We start from the raw sequence: 23,335 nt of genomic DNA on the forward strand, positions 1-23,335 counted from the left end.
GCATGTGCATGCTGAAAGAAGAAACAAAGGGTTTCTACCTTGTGAGTATGGCACTTCTGCTCTGATCATCCATCAGCAGAGAGGAGGGAGGGGGCAGAGGGAAGCTGCCCACCCCAACTGCTGAGACCTCCCTCCCAGCCGACCCCCAGCTGTGCTTCTTTCATAGGGGCGGGCAGAGCAGGGCAAAAGCCTGCCTTCAGTTCTACAGCAAAGTGATCTAAAACACTTAGGAAGTTTAAGTCCCAGGGACAAAGGAAACTCTGAGGCAATCCTTCCCAGCAATTTCAATTTTCAAGTATACACGACAACCTACAAATACTTTCCCGTAAAATCTCCGCAGCTACAAAGCATATGACCTGGGTCATATATTTTTCTTCTTCTCTATTTTGGGAAGAAAAAAAAAGTAGAATATTTTCCCCAGACCCTCTCCTCCAGTGCCTGCTTTCCCAGGGGAGGTGATTGCTGTGGCAGATTGGAATCTATACAGAATCTCTTAGGCACACTTACATCCAAACCCATAGTCAAGCACACACTAATGAATGCATCTTTTTTTTTTCCTAAGCAAAACACGAAGTCTTGGGTTTTTCATCCCCTGGGCTCTAAATCTCACTTATTCTAAACTCTTTTCCTGAGTAATAATGCTTCCACGTATGAGTCACCAAATGCTAAATGTGTTCTTCTCAGCAAATGCAATTCGTTTGAGAATAACTCCCAACAAATTGCCTGCGATATTTCCTTATTGCTGGAGACAGTGCCGATGCCAGGGTGGTGGAGAGCGGCACAAAACCTGCCATTAGTTTTAATCCTTCCCGTATTTTTAGTTATAACAGTGCTTGTGATGTGTAATGATTCCTTTTTCGTTTTCTTTCTTGAACGTTAAAATATACAGGAATAAGATGAGGAAGGGAAAGTGATGTTTTCCTTTGAGAAACCATGAGTCACCCTGTTTCTGCAGACTCTCAAGGTTGTGAAGGGGAAATTGGGACTTGCTGGTGGTAAAGGTTCAGGGTGTGCTGTTTGCTAGTGGTCCCAGCAGGATCTTTAGCTCTCTCCCACTTAATGCTTAACACTTACTACTCAACAAGAACTCTCTTGGGGGTAGGGGCAATGGCTTGGTGGTTAAAACACTTGCTGTGTAAGTGTGAGGACTAGAGTTTGTCTCCCTAGAACTTAAGTAAATGCCTGGGAGGATGTGGCTGCCTGCCTGTAATTTCAGCCTTGAAAAATGGAGACAAGATTTCCACACCAAGCTGGCTATCTAGACTAGACATATTTGTAAGCTCTGGGTTTGATTAAGAGACCCTGCCTCAGTTAATAAAGTGGAAGAAAACAGATCAAGGATGATTCCCAACGTCATCCTCTGGGCCTCCATATGCACGTGCACATAACTGAGCCCACAAGTATTCAAAACATAGGTGTACACACACACACACACACACACACACACACACACACACACACACACACACACCACAAACTGGAAAAGAACTCACGGAGTAGGAAATAACTTCAATACACATGTTCATGCCACATTTACATGGGGTATCTGCTAAGATCTTCCCAAAAGATTGTCTCCACCTTCTTTGGTGTTCCTAGTACCTCATTAATTCTAAGCCTTTGCTTGACCCCAGTAAATGAAATTCACTGAAGTAAAATACTATTTAACTCCAAAATAATTTGGCAATATTAAACTATTTTCCAAGGTCAAAAAGTTTAGACATTGTCTATGTGTCTGTGGGCACTGAGGTCTGTCCTTTCTAACTTGGTGACAGTGAGAGGGGGTGAAAATGCCAGCAAGCATGAAGTCACTTCTGTGGGTTTAACAAAGGGGTACCAAGGTTTGGTGCCAGACAGCAAACCCAACCCTGGTGCCTCTTTGCTCTGTGCTGTTGGGCCCTTAATAAGTATCTGAACTGTAATGCCTTCATATGTAAGATCAGAACAGTGGTGCCTGCTATGGAATATTCTTGAAGTTCAAATGAGTACATGTGAGGTGTGAGGTGTATTAGTTAACTGTCTATCACTATAACAAAGTACCTGGGATAATTACCTTCTAAGGAGGAAGGCTTTTTCTCCCATATTTCATAGGTTCCAGTCCATGACCCAGTGGCACCATTGCTTTGACATCCACTGGAATAAAACTGGTGACATCAGGAACCATGAAACAGAGGAGAGAAAGGAAGGAGCTGAGGTCCCATAAGCCCCTTCGGGTACAGTGCTCCTGAAGACTTAAAAACATCTTATTAGGTTCTGTTCTTTGAGTTTCTATCACTTCCCAGTACTGTCACCCTGAGAATCAGAGCTTTAACCCATGAACCTTTGAGGCACTAAGATCCAAATTATAGCAGTAGGTACTCATCCTAGGTCCACCTCTAACTGTGGGTACAGACTCACACTGGGACTTTTCATACTGCCTGGTGCACAATGGATGTGGGCCCGCTGGTGAGCAGGCTTTGGAAACCTCCATCGTTTTTAAACAAGGTTGTGTAATATTGTAACATCGAGGAGCCCAGGATTTTCTAAAATGTCTATGTCAGCCCAGAACACCTACTACTACCAAAGTGATGGCACCATTGACCCTCCCTTCCCTCACAAACCAGCAGGCCCCTTCAGTGTGGGCAGCTTTATTTATATACATGTGCCATTCAAAACTGTACCATCCCTATAACTGTTTGATATCCTGCTCCTTGCTGTGCCCTCAGAGTTGGGACTAAGAGTGACAATGAAGTCTAGGAGTTTGTCCATATTGAAGCCTTGGCCAAAGAGCTAGACGAATGAAAGCATGCCCTGCCTGTTGTCTGATTGTGTGAGGGATTGTTACCGTTATTTCTAAAGTAGGGTTTTCTGGATCCTCTTCACAGAGGGCAGAAGTCAGAACCTCTGAAATTCTATAGCTTCCTTTCTTAGGGGCTCTGGCTTTTGGCTGTGGGTAGCCTCCAGCTGGTGATAAAGATTGTAGAATTAGGGTCTGTCTTCTCACTCTTCTTCTTAGCCTTTCCACCTGACACAACTTAGCCAGAAAGGGCAGAAGGGAAATAATTTCCCTAAATTGGTGATCTTGGTCAGCAAGTGACAGTGAAACTGAGCTGGGAGTCCTCACAGAGTAGGGTCTCCCTTAGAGTGATCCTCTCTAAGCTTGGGGGAAGGGCATAAGATAGCTAGGATAAGGTGAAGGAAGTCCACAGTTTCCATCATCACTTGGCTGAGTCCTGCCGATGAGATGTGGATCACTGTGCCTGTTTCCTTGGTAGTAAATAGAAGGAATTATGATTGCTCAGAATGTGTAGAGTGCTGTAATGGTATTGGAGGTCCACTCCACCAGGCTTTCCTACCACCACCACCACCACCACCACCACCCGCCCCTTCCCAGTTGCATAGGAGAAGTCCCATGTCACCTACTCAATGGACCAAGACACTATGGAAACATCCACTTAATAAAACAGTTCTGTGTGAGCCTCTGGACGAGATGCTGGAAGAAGCCATTATGATTCCCTGATATTTACAGGAGCAGGGAAATATTTTTTAAGAGAGATTTGGGGGTAGGTCGGGGCAATGACAGCAAAAGAAGAGGCACAAGAGGTGGAGACTAAGGAATGTCAGTAAAGTATGTGCTCTACCCATCCCTGAACAGCAGTGGCTCCTTCTAGAATACTCCATCACACTACCTCATTCACAGTATGCCACCACAGTGCCTTCTTTTCAAGGCAACTAGAATAAAGTGAGGGATTCACCGGTCCAGCCTGGACTTTCTGGAAACTGAGTCATGGGCAAAGCCTTCCTTCTGGTCTGTAGAATTCCATCTAGCTCCCTCTTCTTACAGAATGCTGAGAAGGCCAAAGGTTTTTGTTTTGTTTTGTTTTGTTTTAACTCATTCCTGACAGGGAAATACTGATGCAATAAGAACTTTGGGCTTTGTGGGACACCAGATTTGCACCCCCAGGGTTCCTGGCTGTTCTGGAATTCATTGTTCATATATCTTCTGTGTCTCCTGTATGGGGAGACTCGGGGCTTATTCCTCGTCAAAGAACTGAGTAAAGAATAGGCATATGGTGAGAGAGTGACAGTCTGTGACTTTTTAAATGAAAATTTATATGCAAATGTGTATTAAAGTACCAGTTAATTTTTAATTGGCTTTCCAAATCAGCATGAGGTATTTGTCTATCTGCTGGTTTAGTGGTGACAGTCTCATCAACACTCAGTGAACAACTGTGTTCCTGCTCAGAACTCTTCCAAGTCCCTCCCTACCCTCAGACCATATCCAGACATGACCCCACTGGCCCGTCACTGCCACTCTTCTCAACTGCATTTCACTTTGCCGTGCCTAGCTGCTCTACCCTGCAGCCTCACTTTATCCCTTGCTAACCACACTTAATTCAGTCTACTTCTCAGAGGTGTGTGTGCTACATGCTAAGCTCTCTCGGCATTTACCCTATTCCCATTCCAGTGCAGGCTTTTTGTCAGGGACGCTCAAACTTCAATGCACTTGACCCTCACAGGTGGCGGTGGCGGCAGCTGCTGCTATTTAAAACGTAGGTGGTGTGGCGGGCCATGGTGACACAGACCTCTAATCCCAGCACTTAAAGAGCTGAGACAGGAAGCTCATGAGTTGGAGGCTAGCTTGGGCTACTTTGCAAATCTCAAATCTCAAACTGTTGGATCTCCCATCCCAGCTCCTAATTTAGATAGCCTGGGATCCGATCTGAGTATTTCCGCTTCTTAAGGGTTCCCAGATGATGTCACATTTCTGATCCAGAGACCAACTTCGACAGCTTCGGTGCCATCCTCCTACTCCCACATAACCTTCCCTCCACAATTCCTGTTCCTGCTCCGTGAGTCCGTTAGTGCTTCCCTTCCCCCAGTTGCCTAGCATGGGTCGAACTCATCCATTCCACATGCTCCCTCATTTAGCATCATGTGCATCTCTGTAGCTCCTCACAAACTGAACACTCTCATCTGTGAGTTATTTACATGAATCTGATGTCTGCAAGCTCCAAGAACAAAGACCTGTAACATTCTGCCTTTATTCCTGGTCCTAGCAACAGCTCACTTTGAGTAAGTGCTCCATCCATGCTCAGAGACATCAAGTGCATGAATGGGTGAATGGCTACAGATTACAGTGATTTATAGTGTGTTTCAAGACCGCTAGACCAAAGGATTCAAAATTGCCCGACACAAAGAAATGATAAATTTTGAGGTGATCAATATGCTAATTGACATAATTTAATCACTACACACTGTATACATGCATCAAAAATCATATTTGTGTGGACAGTTATTACATGTCAATTTTAAATTCAAAAGAAGAAAAAACAATCCGTTTTAAACGTGGGCAGAGCATTAGAAGGACTGCTCATTCACATGGCACAGGCACATTGCAAAGTGCTGGGGGGACATCTGTCTAGTTAACCAGATCAGCCAGGTATGCCTTGGCAGCCAAATAAATGACAGCCACTAAGTCAGCCCTCCCTCACATTCTTGCCCTGCTCTGTTTGTACAAAACTGAATCACACTTGGAGCAGATGGGAGCCTTCCACAGACCCCCAGACCTACTTCCTATCCCAGGCTCAGGGACTGCGGCAAGTCCTTCCTATCTGGAGCCTCAGTTTCCCCATCTATGAAACACAAAGATCAGACTTTGGTGGTAAAGTTTGTTGAAGACCACAGTCTGAGCAACAGTGCTTCATTTTAATTGGGCCCAATAATTATTAAGGTGTCAGGATTTTCTTTTTACTTTGGCCAGGTCTTGGCAGCAAAAGGAGTCAAACTGGGAGGGTGGGCTGAGCTCTGGAGTTAAGGATGAAGATCTTTGCTTCTCTCAGGGGTGTCTGCTTGGAGCCATCCTTAGTAAATGGGAAGGAAGTGTTTGTGGAAAGGCCAGATTCAGATTCTCAAAGAGAATCATGAAGTACAAAAGGACAAGAGGTGTCCACAGCCTGCTTCCTGCCCCCTCTCTAAGGGCAGCATCAACCCACCTGCCTGGATAAGCATTGGGGACTAGAGTGTGCAAACTCTGAAATGTGGATGGGTATTTTGGTTGAGTCCCTCCAGAAAAGTGTATGTCCTTTCTGTCATTTTCTCTTTAGCTTCTCTTCCAGTTGCCACCATATCCCTGAACCTGCTGGCTGGTGCTCACCGGCTGGCTGGTGCTCACCGCCTGTCCCAGGTTTGCAGAAAAGAAACCAGAGCAATAGCCCAGCTCGTTTTAAAACTTCTTTCTTCACTGTTTGCATCTTTAAGTTTGTGCCTGTGACAATTCTTTTCTGTTTTCATTCTTGGAGAAATGTGTTGATCATAGACAAAATTAGATTAAGAAAATATTAGAATTTTTTTAAAAAGAGTGAGAGAGGTAAGAGTCTTCATTTTCTCTGCTATATCATTTAGTTAAAAATAGTCTGGGGCAGGCTTTTACATAACAGATTAAGGATACTTTGTATCTTTATTGCTCCTTGTGGGGTCAAACACAGAGCCTTGTGCATGTCAGGAAAGCGCCTTCCACTGAGTGACCCTACCCAGGTATCTGGAGTCACATTATCACCCTCTCTTAAGATGTCTCTTAATCTTGGGTCATTTTGTTTGTGGTTATATTTACCAGGACCCGTGGGTATGTTTTCCTCCTGTGGGTACACAGAGGGTTCAAGACACTAAGGAACAAGCTCGGGGTGCAGGTGGGTGCTTTGCAGGTTCAGTGGCGTGAGCCTTAGAGAAGTTGATGGGAAGATTTAGAACTGAGGGGTTAAAAGAGTCTTTAAAAGCCAAGCCATTATAAGGCCCATTACTTTCCATACATTCTGTGAAATCACATGAATGCGGAGAAAGAGAGAGAGGGAAGGAAGAAACTGGCTTCGGTTCAGAATGTCAATTATGTCCTTTTTTTCTTTTTAATTCCTTTTCACAATTTATTTGACATTTTGAACAGTGGCCAAAAAAGCTATTATAACTATAAGACATATTCATTGGGATAAATCTCATTAGTTGAAAGATTTAATTAAAGTATTGACATGCTTAATTGATACGTGTAAGCCAAGACCATTTTTGTGTCTCATTTCCATATGCTTTCTGCTTTAAGAGATGCAAGGAGCTATATCTTTAAAAAAAAAAAAGAAAGAAAAGAAAAAAAAACTCCCTCCATAAAATTGCTATAGACTCATCTGCTCCTGCCATCCCCAGGGACCACTTCCTGCCACTCTCCTTGATTCCCAGCCAGCTACTCCTCTAAGTGGGACTGCTGAGAGTGAAGGTGATGTTCATCCAGCTTGAGTGCCTGCCAGGCCCTCTTATGATCAATAGGAGAATATTTATATTAATAAAGCAGTGAGTTAATTAAATAAAATGGTCCTCTGGGTAAACTTAAGATACTAGAGGATGGGTAGAGATCAATACATTCAACCATTTGAACATTAAGTATGTGCCTCGAAATTTTATGGGGCTTTTAAAAACTTGCTTTGTAATGTAAAAAGTTTGAAGCCTCCACAAGTTACCCTGGTTCAAACCTTGTATCTATCTGGCTTCCAGAGCTCAGACAGACAGGACAGGGGAGCTGCTAGAAATCTGTACTCACTGGAAAAGGCCCAGCAGACCTCCCCTGACCCTAGAGCACCCCTCCTGGGTAGGGGAGTTATTTTGACGGGACAAGGGCTGGGCTGTGGTGCAGAGGCCTGAGCTCAGCACAGCTCCAGACTGAGAGAGAGTACTCATTGTCTCCAGAGCAGCCTCAATGAACGCTGTACTCTCTTCTTGTTCCCTGTGATTGATAGGTACTCTGGGAGAGCCTTGCTGGGCTGCTTCTCCCTACAGGGTTTCCTCTACTATTCTGCAGCTTGCTCCATCCACCCTTGCTTCCTGTATGCTTGGGACTAAGTACACATACCTCAGTCCTCATTCCCTGCCACCCTTTCAGAGTCTCATTGCCATCTCTGACTTTTCCTCTTCTCTGTTTTTATTGTTTCGCCCTCACACTATTGGTCTCTCTGCTTCTATATCTGCCTCTTTGTGGCTCTCTACCTGTCTCTCATTTCCCTCTGTCTGTCTCTGTCCTTCTCCCTTTCTGTCTCTCCTTTGTCTACCTTTAAAAAAGAGATCACTGGTTCACAGACTGAGACACCCACACTATCTTTAGAGATGTTGCTCCTACAACAAACCACCCCATAGGCTTTATAGACAGGAAGGAAGTCCCCAGTGTTCTGCCTCAAGCAACTGGTCTGTAGAGGTGATGCCATCCCTGTTGTCTCTGAGGACTGTGTCTTCTCATTGTCCTAGCTTTGACCCACAGTACCTAACTCTCCAGACGTGCTGTAGTCACCCTAGTAATGATGATCTTCATTGAAATATAAACATTAAAATAGTTTGAAAAGAGCAATAAGGACTCCCTTCTCCATGGAAGGAATTTGTGTCACAAGCAACAAATTTCAATTCCCATTGCTGCTTTGAGGAACCCCCGCCTTTCCCCCTCATAGCCCTTTGCAAGATGGCACATACCCCCAGCTTCCTCCCAAGGCAGAGGATACTTTGTCCTTGAGTCATGCAGGGTAAATGACCTCCATTCTGCTCTGAACTCATATCTGCATTTTGTTCCAATCTGCCCCTGATCCCCGGGTCAGGGTTTCCACCTCACCGCTACCTTCACTGTCCCCCCAGGGGTCTTCAGGTTTGCCTTTCTTTCCTTTCTCCTTGTGTCATCTACTACAGCCTCTCCCAAGAACAGTAGTCACTGAACAGTTGGTCACTTCCTGCCCATCTGTTCAGGTTCTGGGGAGCCAGGCTGCTCTAGCCCAGGTTGCCATCTTTTTGTGAACTCTCTCTATTCTAGACATTGGCCAAACCCATCAAGAAGAGTCTTCCGGCAGGACTGTTGGAAATGTTGTACAACAGACTGACTGAGACCAATCATTGCCTCCTTTCATGTCGAAGTTGACCTGGAATTGCTGCTTTCCAGTGTTAGAGCCCCTGTATGCATTGGTTAATTGTTCATCACTATAATAAAGTAGCTGAGACAATCATTTGTTAAGAGAAAAGGTTTTGCATGTAATTTTAGGGACTCCAGTCAATGACCTACTGGCCCCATTGCATCTGGGCCTGTGGTGAGGCACTGCAAGAACAGAACCCATTTGATTCATGGCCATGAAACAAAACGAAGGAAGAAGGTACCTGGATCCCACTGCTTCCTGCAATAGCATATTGCCTTGACGTATATATCTTTCAGTAGACTCCCAGTTCTAAGGTCCCCTATCTCCCCACTACCTTGGGACTGAGCCTTAAGGGAGACCTTTGAATTCCAATCCATGTACCATTTTGGCCTCTGGGTAAAGAAGGCAGGAACTTAGCTATCTCCTAGAGTGTGAATGTTGACTTCAACATGTTCAAATATTGTTAGTGTTTTCATGTACCAGGGAACAAACAGTGAGCTCTGAATTAACTTACCATCTTACAGGAATGCTCTGACATAGTTAATTTCATGGTCCCTATTTTACAGATGAGGAAACCAAGATTCAGACAGTGCAGTCTAGTCATAAGTCACTGTCCTAGAGGAGGCTGGAGTTCACGATAGAATCTTCTAGATACTGAGCTGAGTTGCCACCATTGTACTCCCCTGCATCCTGAGATAGGTGTGAAAGATGTCATATTACCAGGAGAAGGTATGGCTTAGGGGTAGCCAGTGTGCACACCCAGGGAGACGAAGGAAGAATTTCTAAAGAAGTCTCATCTTTATCCCTTTCTCCCACCATGGAGGCCCTTTCCTCTTTGTTAGAATCTAAAGAGCTTATTGCCTTTGGTGCCAGACCAGTGGGTCACATTCATCACTAATTGATAACCATTTTTACAGTTCTCTGGATCCACTCAGTGCTCGTGTCCTTCACCTCAAACTTTTCAAGCTAAACAGCCAGAAGCAGGCCTGGAATTAAACATTAGTGTCAACTTCAAATGAGATGTAAATCCATTGACCTGCATCCATCTTTACATAGGCAAGAGGACAGTGTCTCTCCTTTACTCCAGCAACCACAATGTGAATCATTAGCAATAACTAGAATCTATTTGCATAGAATATATAGTGCCGGGGATTGTGGCAAGAAATATACTAATAACATGAAGAGATGACTTAAGGCTCCTTTGTACATCATCCGGTGCTGGCTTCCAGAAGCCAGCCTTGTGGTTCAGGGTGTTGGGCTCTTGCTGAATGACTTTCGTCCTTTGGTAGGAGATAATTTTGAGCCTTTCTGAAGCTCTTATCGATTTTATCGCCAGATGGCCCTGGGATAGCATCTCACCTTCACCGTGGATGTTTCACTTGTTTAATGGGGTTCTGAAAAGCTACAAGAAAGAACAGGTATATACAAGCCATGTTTCCTTGAGCTGCAGCCCTGAATTTCAAGTTCTGGCCCCTGAGCAGCTACAGCTAAGGCTCAGTACCTTGCTGGCATCCACAGTGGACCAACACACTTCAAGGGGAAAAAATTAAAGGACCACATGGGATAATCACAACACCTTCTCCCTTAGAGTAGGGAGGAGCTAAGGGCACACTGAACAGATAGTTTCAGGATGAGGTAAGGAGAGAATCTAAAGCAGTGCTCTGAGTAGCCTTTCCCCGTGGTCAGTATGGATTGTCAAGGTTGCTAGAGATGGGCTCTAACTTCCCAACCATCTTGAAGGTTTAGCCCTTCTAGCTTACACTCTTCATATTTCCTCCCTCCCATAATCCTCAGAATCAGGAGGTGTTTCTGAGTCTTTTGACAGTTGGGAATGGGGGAGTCAAGGCATTGTGTCTGCTGTCCCAGTGACAGTCAAAACCTTGGCACTGACTAGCTTCCACTTTCAGCTCCTCTGTTAATGTGTGCTAAACGCATCCTGGAGCATGTTCCCCTGGGCTCACCAAGTACCAGGCTTCAGAAGGGAGCAAGGAACCTTCTTGGTGAAGAATCATTGTCAGGCATGTAACTCTTTTTTTTTTTTTTTCATCATTGAATTCATTTTCTATTCTGTTGTACTCTGAGGCCAGGCCTCAGCTTTGCTCAGAGAAACCAGGTGGTCCATGTGCCTAGCCCGCCTTCCTGGTATGACTGCTCACTCCCACACCTCCACTCAGCTCACTGAACCTCTCGGTGAGGCCTTGCCTGAGCCTCCTCTTTGCAAGTCTGTTCTGGTAACATTACTCACCAAACAAAATACTCCCAACAGGGAGTGGCAATAGACTGACAGGGAGGGTATAGCAAGGTCTCTTTATAATCAAAAGGAACAAACTGGATGTGGGAGATAAAATGACCCAACGTTTGAGATGCATTCTGGATCCTCTGTGAACCAAGCAATGGCATGAAATCATTTTTACTTAAGTTTTTTTGGGGGGTGGGGGCAGGGTTTCCCTGACTACCTTAGAACTCAAATCTGGCCCAGAACTCCAGAGATCCCCTGCCCCTGCCTCTAGAGTGCTGGGATTAAAGGAGTGTGCCACCACTGCCCGACATTTTTTTTTTAATCCATCCAGTATATTTTAAGACATATAGGGAACATAACAGCAAAAGGTGCATGAAGCTGAGTTACAGGGGCCAGTAGAAAGACCATGCAGCTTCCGAAGCTACCTCAGTAAGTGTGTAAACTGAATGACAGCTGATCCCTTTAGATCCGAACTTCCTTCTACCAGGACCCAGGTGGCTAATTTGCCTCTGACTTTTTGGGGAAGTCAAATTTAGCAGGAGCTTGGGACCAGGACTAAGTAAGTTAAAAGGACCACATTGGAGATGGTCTTCCATTTTGTTGAAGCTCTCTTTTGTAGGAAAGGTTAAAAGGACATGAAAGAAAGATTGAATCATTTATATCCCCACCCCCTCCTCCCTGATACGGACAGAAATGGGCTCAAGTTCTAACTGAAAATATCAATTTATTAAAAACAAAATCATTAGAAACAGAGTGTCCCTCCCCTCAGCTTTTGCTAATTATTCCTAAACAGATCTCACCTCTGGGATGGTCGGCCTCTGAACCTAGGCTATCAGTCCTCAGACTCAGAGGCAAAAAAGGGGGGGCCCAGTTAGCAATTAATCACCAAGCAGGCCAAACACACACGCTTCATTTCAGAACAATTCCACAAGAGCCCCCTCCTCGTCACCTCCCCCCTGCTCACAAGGTTTCATCTTCTAATTGTAAAAGCTTTTTGGCATGGGAATGCTTTTGTGAAGAAGCGAGGACTCAATTTGGGCCATCTCTCCAAAGAAGACATGGGGACAAGGACACTTCTCCAATTAATCAGCAAATGCCTGGCTCCAGCATTCGGGCCAAAGGATCGATTTACATAAAGCTACTTCTTGAGATGAATTTGCCTCCCTCCCTCATCCTCTGCCTTCCCCCTTGTCCAGCCAGCATTAGATATGCTCCTGGATTTCAGATTGACAGTGTCAGCTACGACAATCAAATTAGGGATGAAAGCCTCAGATGGCTGCCAAGAAAGAGGCACTGAGGGGTAGGGGGTGGGGAACAGAATAATATGTCAAACTCAGGGGAGGGTAGATTGCATAGAAGTGAGCCCTGTTTCCCCAATCCCAAGGAGCAGACAGATCACCTCAAACAAAGAAAATACTGAGTGCACATCGCCATTCTTTTGGACCAGGTGAAACCTTCTCCTATACAAGGTTGATAAACCAAAGATCCCATCAAGTCTAAAACTTGGTGTGGCACTATCTCAGGTACAAAATTAGAGACTTACAGTCAGATTTTTGGCATCCAAATCCAGCATATCCAAAGCTCAGATGTGATTCTGATGGGTGCATAGTGATGTGTGTATGTGGTGACTCTGGCAAGTGCATAGTGATGTACACAAACAGGGAGTCTAAGTGACACACACGGGGACCCTGATGGGTACCTGGTGACATACATACACAGGAACTCTGGCAGGTACATGGTGATGTGTATATGCATGGCCTCAGATGGGTACATTGTGAGGTGTAGACAAGCAGACTCCGATGGGTGCATAGTGACATACACACAGGGTCTCTGACGGGTGCATAGTTAGGTACATACACACAGACTCTAATGGGTACACAGTGATGTACAAATGCAGACTCAGTTACATAGAAATGTACATGCTCATGGACTCTGAAGGACCTATACTGCTGTTGGAATCCTGCTGGTGCTTCCTGGACCACCTAGTGGCATGGGGAAGGCTAGACTTGAAAAGAAGGCATAATTGGGCTGCTAATGAGAGCTCCCCAATCCCATCTAATGCAACTGCCTTGTCGCTAAATTGTGATAATCCTAGGGATTAGTGAGCTGTGGAGAAGCTCAGACTCTGCATCCTTTGCTGGAGATGATCAGTCAATTATAATGCTGTTTCATTAACAAAAAGAGCATTAGTCGGAGTTGCGGAGAATAATTAAATGAAGAAAGTTTTTGTTTGGACTGGAAGCTTTCGTTAACCCTGCTAGCCCTGGAAGAGTGATAAATTGAACAAAATTTGATTGGAAAGTCCTCAGGAGGGAAGTCTTAGTGATTGAAATGTTTTAAGCTATGTTTTTCTTCACCCTGCATCTGAGAATTTTAACCCTGCCAGCTATCCCCCGCTGCTGTTGCCTCACCCAGACTCACAAGTCCCACACCGGACTCCTGTAAAGATTTGCCCCTCTGGACTATGAGAGGCCATGAAGCTACAGCTCCTGGCATTATTCTAGCACAGTACTTTCGAGCAGCAGGAAGTCGTTGTGTATGGCCAGTGGCCTTTTAGAATGTACCCTGGTTCAATTTGGGGTGTACACGAAATACACATCAAGTTTTAAGGACTTGCTATGAAAAACAATCTCAGTATGTTTTGAAACCGATTCCATGCAAGTAACAATATTTTAAATGTAATGCTTTGGAGTGCCTTGCTGAAATTAATAATCATTTAGTTTTGCACATTTATTTATCATGCGAAACACACACTTAAATGTGGGGGCCCACAAAGGCCATGGTGTACATATGGAAGTCAGAAGGTATCTGTGAGTCTGTTCCCTCCTTCCACCATATAGATCCTGGGATCAAACTCAGGTTGTTAAGGTTTGGTGGCAGTTACCTTTACCTGCTGAGCCATCTTGCTGCCCCTTCAGTCATTTCCTTTTCCTATTTTTAATGTGACTAATGAAAATTTTTAGGCTGCATCTGTGGCTCATGTTACACATCTGTGGGTCAGTGCCATTCTGTAATTATCAGATTTCCCAAAGGGTTGACAGTTTCTGTCTCCTCACTGGTCACAAACTTTAGTCAAATGAAACCCAGGGCTGAAATGTCCTGTTGACCAGATAAGTTGTTTAGTGTTGGCTTTTTGGAAATTAGTGTATGTAGCCCTGCATTGGCCCAGTTTAGTGTCACTGTTATGCACTGTCTTCAGTGTGACTTATCCATTTATTTTCTCAGCAGACCCCCAAGCATTTGAGTTTGTGCTCTTTAGAACATCTGCCTGGAAAAGGACCCAAAGGATACCCGTGTTGATAACTAATCAGAGCAAACCAGTGGCTTCTCCATGCACAGCCTTCTGTACCCACTGCAACTTACTGACTCTTTCCTTGTGAATGCATAAGTAACTCCAGTGTGTTTGATACACAGGCCAGTATCCTGGGCTCCAGCTGCAGTACAGTATCTGACCCTGGCTGCCCAGCACAGCTGTCAAGCTGCCCTCCCATGATTTCTTCCCTAGAGAACCCTGTAGAATACTGTAGGAAACCACTTATCTCAGAGGATCTGCCAGGAGTGTCCTAATCGGGCAGTAAGCATCTCTCCTGAGGTCTGGGAGAGTCCTGAGCCAAAGGACTCTGCATCTTCCTGCCATTCCTCTGGTATCACAGAGAAGGGAGAAACACCCACTACCTCCTGTCCCACCTAGGTCAGCCTCCCCAATGAGCTGATGAGCAGTCTTCCAAAGTATAAATTATATCTCTCTTTCTACTTCAGACTACTCCAACACTGTTCATACCACAGGCAGCTTGGCATATCACCTGCAGCCTTCAGGATCTTTACATCTTTACGTCTAAGCACCTTTGCATCCAGGGCCAAAGATTTTCCCGAGACAGGCTTAAATTTTTAAGACCTGAGGGTATGGTGTGTTAGCTTCATACTAACCAAGTAAAAATAGTAGGGTTTAAAACACACATGCTTTCCATTCTCTGTGATGTAGAATCTAAAATGTATAAGTAGAGGTTGGGACTGAGAGCATAGAACAGATATTCTTAAGGAGATACGACCTATTTAATAGCAAAATTTATAAGAAATTCACACATGTTGCAAAGTAAAGTGAAGCAATGAGTGAGTCTTTTTTCTGATCACTCTGTCCCAGTATCTTCTGGCCAGCCTTGTTTCTTCAGTATCTCAAACTAGTTCCGCTCTTCTGGATTATATTGAAGTAAAACTTAGATGCAATCGCTGGATCATGAATGTCCTCGGTGTGTCTCTCTCAAAGACCAAGGTGAAGTGAACAGACCATTCATGATACCATTCTCAATCCTGACTTTGAAACAACTGACAGAATATCCACCTTTTTGCAGCACAGCCTATAATTCCGACCAGTCATCTGAGAATGGCTGTCCTGTACCCTGTCCACTCTCAGTCACATCTTCACCCCACCATGTTTTTTCCATAGGTCACTTTGAAAGACGAAGCCTAAGTTCCTGATGAAGTCAGACTGCATTCCTGAGTGTCCTGGGGGATTCAGGCTAGCATCTCTCTCACAATAATGAGCATCTCAAAACTCACAATAATGTTGGGTCCTGAGCAAAAGACAAATTCATAAAACCAGTGCACATTTAGAGATGGGCTTTTCTCTTGTTGAAAAGCAAGTTAACATTAAAAATATTGCTCTCGTTTCTGGAAGTTTGTGGGGCATATTTTATATTTGTCAAGCTTGAGGAATCTATTTCTTTGTGTTGAGGTTGACTAAGAGTGTAGGTTCCAGAAGGACCTGTGGTCAGTCCTGTTTGCTTCTGTGTGTAACACATAGTAGGTACTCGATTCATCTTTTCTGAAGGAAGCATAATGTAAACTGACATTCAATCCACTGCTCTTAAGCAGCAGAATGATGAAGGAAGTTTCTGGTGAGTGTGTAAGGAAAGGCAGGATACAGCATCTTTATTGATAACCTTGCATTCACTTCTTCCTATCAAGGTAGGAGGTAATGTCGACTCCAGCAGTGAAAGCAGAAACACAGCTGGAATGCTGGGAAGTGATTGGGGGGTCATTCTCCCCACCCTCCGCAGAAATATTTTGATTCTCTGTGTCCCTGAGGTAGGTGGCAGTTCTTCTGGAAATGATTCCATTACAATATTGTCATCTCCCTGCGACAAAGGATACCATTGACTAGACATACCCAGCTGGAGGGAGCCAGGCTTCTTAGCTGAGACATACGCTTGCTGGTTGCTCATTTGATTTTGACAGTGACCCAACTGCAAATATATAATCTTGCTTATTAAGATAAATTGCCTGCAGAAGAAATTTACCTATTAAGATAAATCTTCCCTGAAGTCCACACAGTAAAATCCCCAGGGAATAATTTTGCCTCCAAGTCTGTCCCTCCTGCCACATAGCATCAAGTAAGGAAAAACATTGTTTTCCCTTTAATTCTCAGAGCAAAGTGATTGGTCACAGGGATGCCATACATTAGGAGTTGGGGGCTTCAGGGAAGGGAGGCCCGGGTTGGTTTTATATAAGGAACAGTGTTGAGACTATGAAAAATGTTAGGTTGTTTGTCAAAAATCTTTAAATCCCCTGAACGAGTTTTGATTGATATGTTCATTGCACCAATGGAAAAATTCCCTCCTACTAGGCAGGGAATATGAAAGTAATTTTAACATATAGTCAGGCCAAAGAGAATCAGAGTGGTAATCCACCACCCTGATCCCAAATTCAATAATAGGTCCAAATATAACGCTTTTTATATCATGCTCTACTTTAGTTTGGCTAATCGAGAGTTGATGGATTTTTTTTTCAATGCTACTGAAAAGGCGCCATTGAATAGTCTCATTCACAAAGGGATTGGGGCATTGGACAAAAGAGTTATAAATCTCATTGACTGCTTCTTGTGTGGGCTCTTAATTCCTATCTGGGGTTAGTGATGTTTCAGTCTGCATGCAACTTCCTGGTTGAGAATGGACTTACCAATGGATTGAACCCTCTAGGTTGTCTCCTCTGGTACTGGCTTCCATTCCCAGCAGCTTTGAACTTGAATGATAAGTCTCATAGCTAGGAACTCTTTCATAATTTGTCCTGGTTGCTAGTGTCACTCACCCTTACATTAAGGAGGGCAGCAGAGGCTAGAAGCTCCAGTTCTCTTGGGTGGTCCCTAACCAAAGTTTGTCTAGAGCATGGCTATAAAGGCCAGCACCGTTAATTGAAGAAAGGCACTCTCAGGTCCTTTCTCCCCAGATCCAAGACCTAAGGCTGAGTGAGACCTTAGTTAAGTTTTCCTTTATTTCCTTCTCCATGCCTGTTCTCTGCCATACTGCTCCCTGTACTGAAGTCCCAGAGGGCTATGTTCATCCACTATTTAACCTTGGAGCCCTGGCTTCTCAGCCAATTCAACTTTTTTCTCTTTGTCTCTTTCTTCCTTTTTTCTTGCATTGAAAATAATTTTTTCATACAATATATTCTGATTATGGTTTCCCTTCCCCCTACTCCTCCCAGTTCCTCTCCACCTCCCCTCCCATCTGGATCCCACACTCTTTCTGTCTCTCCTTAGAAAACAAACAGGCATCTAAGAAATGATAATAAAATAAATAAGATAAAGCAAAAACAAATCAGAACAGAAAAAAAAAAAGAGCCAAAGGAAAATACAAGAACACAGAGATACACGTGTTTGCACACACAAGAATCTCATAAAAACACAAAGCCAGAAGCCATAGTATATATGCAAATACCTGTAAGATTTAAAAAAAAATAGAGTGACTCAACATTTTGAGACAAAGAATCTCCGAAGATGCTGCTGAGTTCGTTTTGTGTTAGTCATCTACTACTGGGCATGCAATCTACCCTTAAGAGTGCATGGTTTCCCAGTGAGAATCCCTTGGAGACAACTTTTTATTTGCAAGTGGTGATCCACTGGAGATAGCTTCTTAGTTAGGGAGTGGGCATCACTTCTCCTTTCAGTTCTAGGACCCCATCTGATACAAACCCATGGAGGCCCAGTGCATACTGCCGCAGTCTTTCTGAGTTTGTATGTGTGTCTGTCGTGCTCTGTTTAGAGGACCCTGTTTCCTTGGTGTTCTCCATCCTCTCTGGCACAAACACTCTTTCCACCTCCTCTTTGGCAGAGTCCCCTGAGCCCTGAGGGGAGGGATGTAATGGAGACATCCCATCTAGGACTGAGTATTCCATGATCTGTCACTGTGTGTCTCTGTATTTGTTCCCATCTGCTGCAGGAGAAAAGTTCTCCAGTGATGGCTGAACCAGGCACTCATCTGCCTCCCTAGAGGGTCTCAACCTTTCTCGTGAACCAAACTCTATTGTTTAAGCCAGAATGAAATGTTCTGGAATTAAATATGGAGAGTTCTTTGTAGATTCTAGACAAGGGAAGCGTTCGTCTCCCCCTCAGATTTCATGGAAGGAATACTCATAACACTACTGTGTTTTAGTCTGTGCCCAGTTTTAAGTATGTGTCCTGCGGGTGTTGACTGGGGACATTTTTAGCTACATGAATCCAAACCTAAATGAGGAAGTAAATCCACCATTTTCAGAATGTTCTTCGTGCTCCAGTTGCACAAAGTGCTTTACGTGTGTCCATGTTTTGTTCCCATGATTGAGGAAGCTGGTAAACTCTTAACCCCATTTGAAAGATGAGGAAACTAAATCAGAGTACTGAAGCAACTTGAATGATTGTACAACTCAGAAGTCACACCATTTCACTTCAGAAACAAGCATTCACAATGATTCTGGACATTTTCACCCACCACATAAGTTTATAATCATTGGGATTGAAACCCCACCCCCTATCCCCAAATGTAAACTGCCATTTAATACAGACAAGCTGAAATGAGTGTACCCAAAACAAGTGTACCCATTGGAGTATTTTTCAATTGAAGTCCCGTAGCGGTAGGGATGGAAGCAAGAACTGTCATTCACTGTTGTCCTGAGAACAAAGAATGCCTGACATTGCTGAGACAGCCCCGGAAGCATTTCAAAGGCTCCTCTGGAACTAGACAACCTTTCAATCCATTTATCAAAGTGTCCACGGTTCCTGTTTCAAGGTAGATGAAGCAATAATAAATTTGCCAAGAAAGTTAATCTGTGTCCAAAGCATTTTAGTAAATTAAAAAGGTTGCGGGAGGGCTGGCTGACTGTGGGATATGTCTGTTCTTGCCAACTCCTATTTGACTTACTGTCTCCTTAATAAGTCCTCTTTGGTCCTGTGTTTTGGGATGGAATAATCAGTCGGTTAATCATTTTCCGGAAGCTGGGAAATGCACTTTAGGTAATGCAGTTCTCCTTAGCTTTCTGAGGCCTAATTATTTAAAAAGGCATCCTGATCCATAGCCCACTTCCCAACCAAGAAAGCCTTCCCAATCTGCCATCTTTCTTCCTGGCACTCTAAAAAGCCCAGCACACTCTGCGCAGCCCAATCTTTCTTTAAGCTTTGCCTTCCTTCTGTTTAAGGGGTGGGGGTATGCCATTCTGGTCACTACTGCCTGTCTCTTTATCTTAGGCACTGTAACCAGAACAAGCAATTGGCCAGAACTAGGCTTTTAAGCATCATGGATAGATTTTGTTATTTTTATTTAATTGTCAGCCAAAATGGTTGCTCTTGTCTCTCTCGAGGATCGGACCTAACAATAGCTCTGTGCTCAGACATCATGCTGAGATAAACACACTATTAGGAAACCTCACAAAGGCCCTGTGATAATTGTGAAGGGATGGTTACCGAAAACGAAGCACCCAGCCCTGAACCCTCCTCCACGCCCCATCAGTAACACCATTAAATCTGTCAGTTTGTCAGCCCACTGGAGGTATTTATGAAATCAATATACAATCCTGCAGATGCATGACTGCGGCATTGTTAGCCATAGAAGAGAGGCTCAATAGAAAATAAAATTAATAAAATTTACAAGCAGATTGTCACAGGGAGTGGATAAATTCCCTACGAGCTACTGCTTTACTCAATCGGGACAGGGGAAATACAGTGGCAAGGAGACAGGAAAGAAAGCCTTTTACTGGGTTCTTTAAAGTAGAAACAAAGTTGTGTACATTTACAGGAAGGATGTGGTAACCAGGAAAACCAAAGCAGCTGTTTCACCCAAATACAGGGTTTTGCCCGAGGGCTGCCTATGAGAGCTGTCTCCTCTCAGTACACCATCTCTTTCTGTTTAAGTACTATGCTGCTCTCTTCATCACCCCACACTATAAGACAGAACTTCTGCACAACCACTATGCTTCCCCAGTATGTTTTGATGAAAATGGGCTAATGTCCTCTCTGGTGTAGGTACCACCTACCTCATCTAGCTTCCAGCAGTGGTTAAAGCTATCAGTTCTAAACTTTTCTTCCTATTTGATTTCTTCCCCTTTCCCCTGATTTTTCTCATCAGCCATTTATCAGACATGTGGCCAGACCTCATCACCCTAACAGCCAAAGATAACAGCAGAGGCTGAGAGGGTATTGGACAGGGGCTTATAGTCTGGAGACTAACAGGCCTCGGCAGGAAAGACTGAGCCCATTGTGGCTGCGGGAGCCTCCAGTGCCGCCCAGATGCCTGGTGGAAATTGCATTAGTCGGATGACAGGACCTGGGCCCCTCTGTGAAGGCTGATGGAGAACAGCCGAGTGGCCTGGGTGACACTGCCTGACCTCTGCCTGTCATTGTGGGCTTTTGTTCAGCGCCCTGACTCCAGGCTGGAGCCCTGCTCATTGAATCAGGCCTGGCTGGGGGAGCCTGCAACAGACCTCATTATGCATCAGAATTTACTTATGTCGGTTGTAGAAAGGGGAAGCTGAATTTGAGATGGGGAGCACTCTGCTAGGGAGCCCCCAGAAGTGTCTAGAACTCATAGGTACACCCTATTCTAACAGTAACCCTTGGTTTGGAGCCTGAAAGTAGCCCAGGGCTTGCCCAGCTGTCCTGAAGTTCAGCCAGCTGCTCAGAGCGTGTGTCACTTATCAGCAAGTGACAGAAAAAAAAATGGATGATGTCCCCCCTTCTGCTTTCTAATTTCCCTTCCTCCTATTTTGCATGTTCAGTAGAACATGGGCTGTCTGCCCCCTTCTTCCATGTATGTTTGAAGTCCTCAGTAGCTTTGGACGAGGTGCCCTCAAAAATCAGCATAGAAGCAGGCAGCATCCTTCCCAAATCTGTCTCAAAGTGAACTCAGCAAGGATGAGTTTAACCTGTGGCCAACAAACTCTTGTTGTAGGACCTTGTGCTGAGGAGATTCCTGAGAAGTGTCCCCAAGGGTGTGGACAGAAATTCTTTTCACAGTGTGTGTCTGTCTGTCTGTCTGTCTGTCTGTCTGTCTGTCTGTCTGTCCCTGTATGCATGTGTATGCACATGTGTGCATATGCTGTGGCACATATGTGAAGGTCAGAGGGAATCTTGTAGGAAATTAGTTCACTTCTTCTTTCAGGTGGGTTCCAGAGTTGAAATTCAGGTTATTGGGTCTGGTAGCAAGTTCCTTCTCTGCTGAGCCATCTTGTTCATCTAATCCTAATGTTTCTTACACATGAGAGAAGTTGAGCCAACATCCACTCACAATCATACAGTGCCCATACAATTAGATGCAGTGCTGCCATTAAAAAGGTTGGCATTAATGTGCTTAGTAAAAACATAGACAGATGTTCTCAATATAGTATGTGAAAAAATGGTTTAGAATAGGCCGTATATTAGGAGGTCATGTCGAAGAAATTTATGTGCTCTCTGTATAATTGTTAGCAGTGGTTATGTCTGTGGTTGGATTTTTCCCCTCATTATTTGAGGGGTTTTCTTTTCAAAATACCAGGCATGTGTATTTGTGTATATGAGTATGTATACACCTTTCATAACTGAATAAAAGCACAGAGGGCCAGCAGCCTGGCAGGGCCATCTTCACACATGCATCCCCTTCACACTGTCCTCTCTGAAGATGATCCTGCAGCATGTGGCTGTACAGAAATAACCTTGCTGCTTGCAGCGTTTGGCAGAGCTGCTTCATATGCCTGGGGCCCTGATGGGTCTTTATGGATTGATTACTCACTGAGATCCAAGCAGTCTTGAGGTCTGAATGAAAACAAATGCACGTGTTTGGTCTAGCAAAAATAAAAATGAAACCAGAGAACAAAACAAACCAAAAAAGTCCTGCATGATTCTTTGGGAAGGAAATCAAGGCTCTAGGGGATACTTATTTCCTTGGAGAAGATTTGGGTTGGAGCCAGCCACACACCATACTCTCCATACCCACTTCGGAGCAGCCACTGTGTTGGCATCTCTCAGTGTAGAATGAGGGGTGGACCTCCATTTTGGATGGGGTGTGTGGAAATGCATAAAAGACCCTCTCTCCCTATCAGAAAATCCAGTGACCAGGCTCAGTTCCAATCCCAAATGCCAAGAGCAGAGAACTTGAGTGAAGGGACTTCCTGAGATATGGGAGATTGAATGGTGTTGACCCTGAGTTGGGGAGGGATGCCTTGGGGGGTGGGGCAAGGGTCTTCTCTTGGAGGTGCCAGAACTGAGTGGGGTGCAGTGTGTGTAACAAATAACCTGGAGTCTTGGCTCATGGCCTGGAGGTGTGAGACCACCCACAGTGCCTGCCCTGAGGCAAGCTACTCCCCCGCCTAGTAACTGTTTCTGTGAAAGTCCTCACTTGCAGAACAATATACAGGCTTGTAACAGCCAGGGGCCTGAGACTAAACAGCGCCTCAAACACTTCTGGTGGGCAGCCTCCCATGGTTTTGTTATCCTAATGAGATGCAGAGAATGTGGTTTCAGCATTTAACTCTTCTCTTCTTGTTTTAGAGATCTGAGCGAGAACCAGATCCAGGGCATCCCGAGGAAGGCATTCCGGGGCATCACAGACGTTAAGAACCTGTAAGTGCTGTTTTTGTTGCTTTGGCACAGGTAGGGTCACTTGGGTCTCTGGCCAGGATGAGAGTGAGGAACAAGAGGGCACACCAGGTGACTTGGAAGGTGGAGAGCTTCACAAAGCCCCATTCTTTGGTGCCAGCCAGCTTCTCCCAGGGACTTTTGTAGCATGGCAGTGATAGCCTGGTACAGGTGTTGTATGCAATTAAGAAAATAGGAGAGAGGGAGGGAAAGAAGGAAAAGTCTCATTCATGGTATTCAATAAATGCAAGCACTAATGATGATGGTGGTGGAAGTGATGATGATGATGGTGATAACTCTCATTGTTATAAATGCACTGGTCTCCAGCCCTTTATGAAA

At 44.5% G+C, this 23,335-nt stretch overlaps 1 protein-coding gene across 1 annotated transcript in view; it reads left to right on the forward strand.

The window, feature by feature from the left end:
- Slit3 (slit guidance ligand 3) overlaps positions 1-23,335 on the forward strand; it is a 575,059-nt gene that overhangs the window by 357,090 nt on the left and 194,634 nt on the right. The window contains exon 5 of the mRNA XM_027425222.2: positions 22,910-22,981. Coding sequence (XP_027281023.1) covers positions 22,910-22,981 — 72 coding nt within the window. The remainder of the gene's footprint in view (positions 1-22,909; positions 22,982-23,335) is intronic.

This window comes from Cricetulus griseus, chromosome 7, assembly GCF_003668045.3.
Source record: "Cricetulus griseus strain 17A/GY chromosome 7, alternate assembly CriGri-PICRH-1.0, whole genome shotgun sequence".
In the NCBI taxonomy this organism is placed as follows: domain Eukaryota; kingdom Metazoa; phylum Chordata; class Mammalia; order Rodentia; family Cricetidae; genus Cricetulus; species Cricetulus griseus.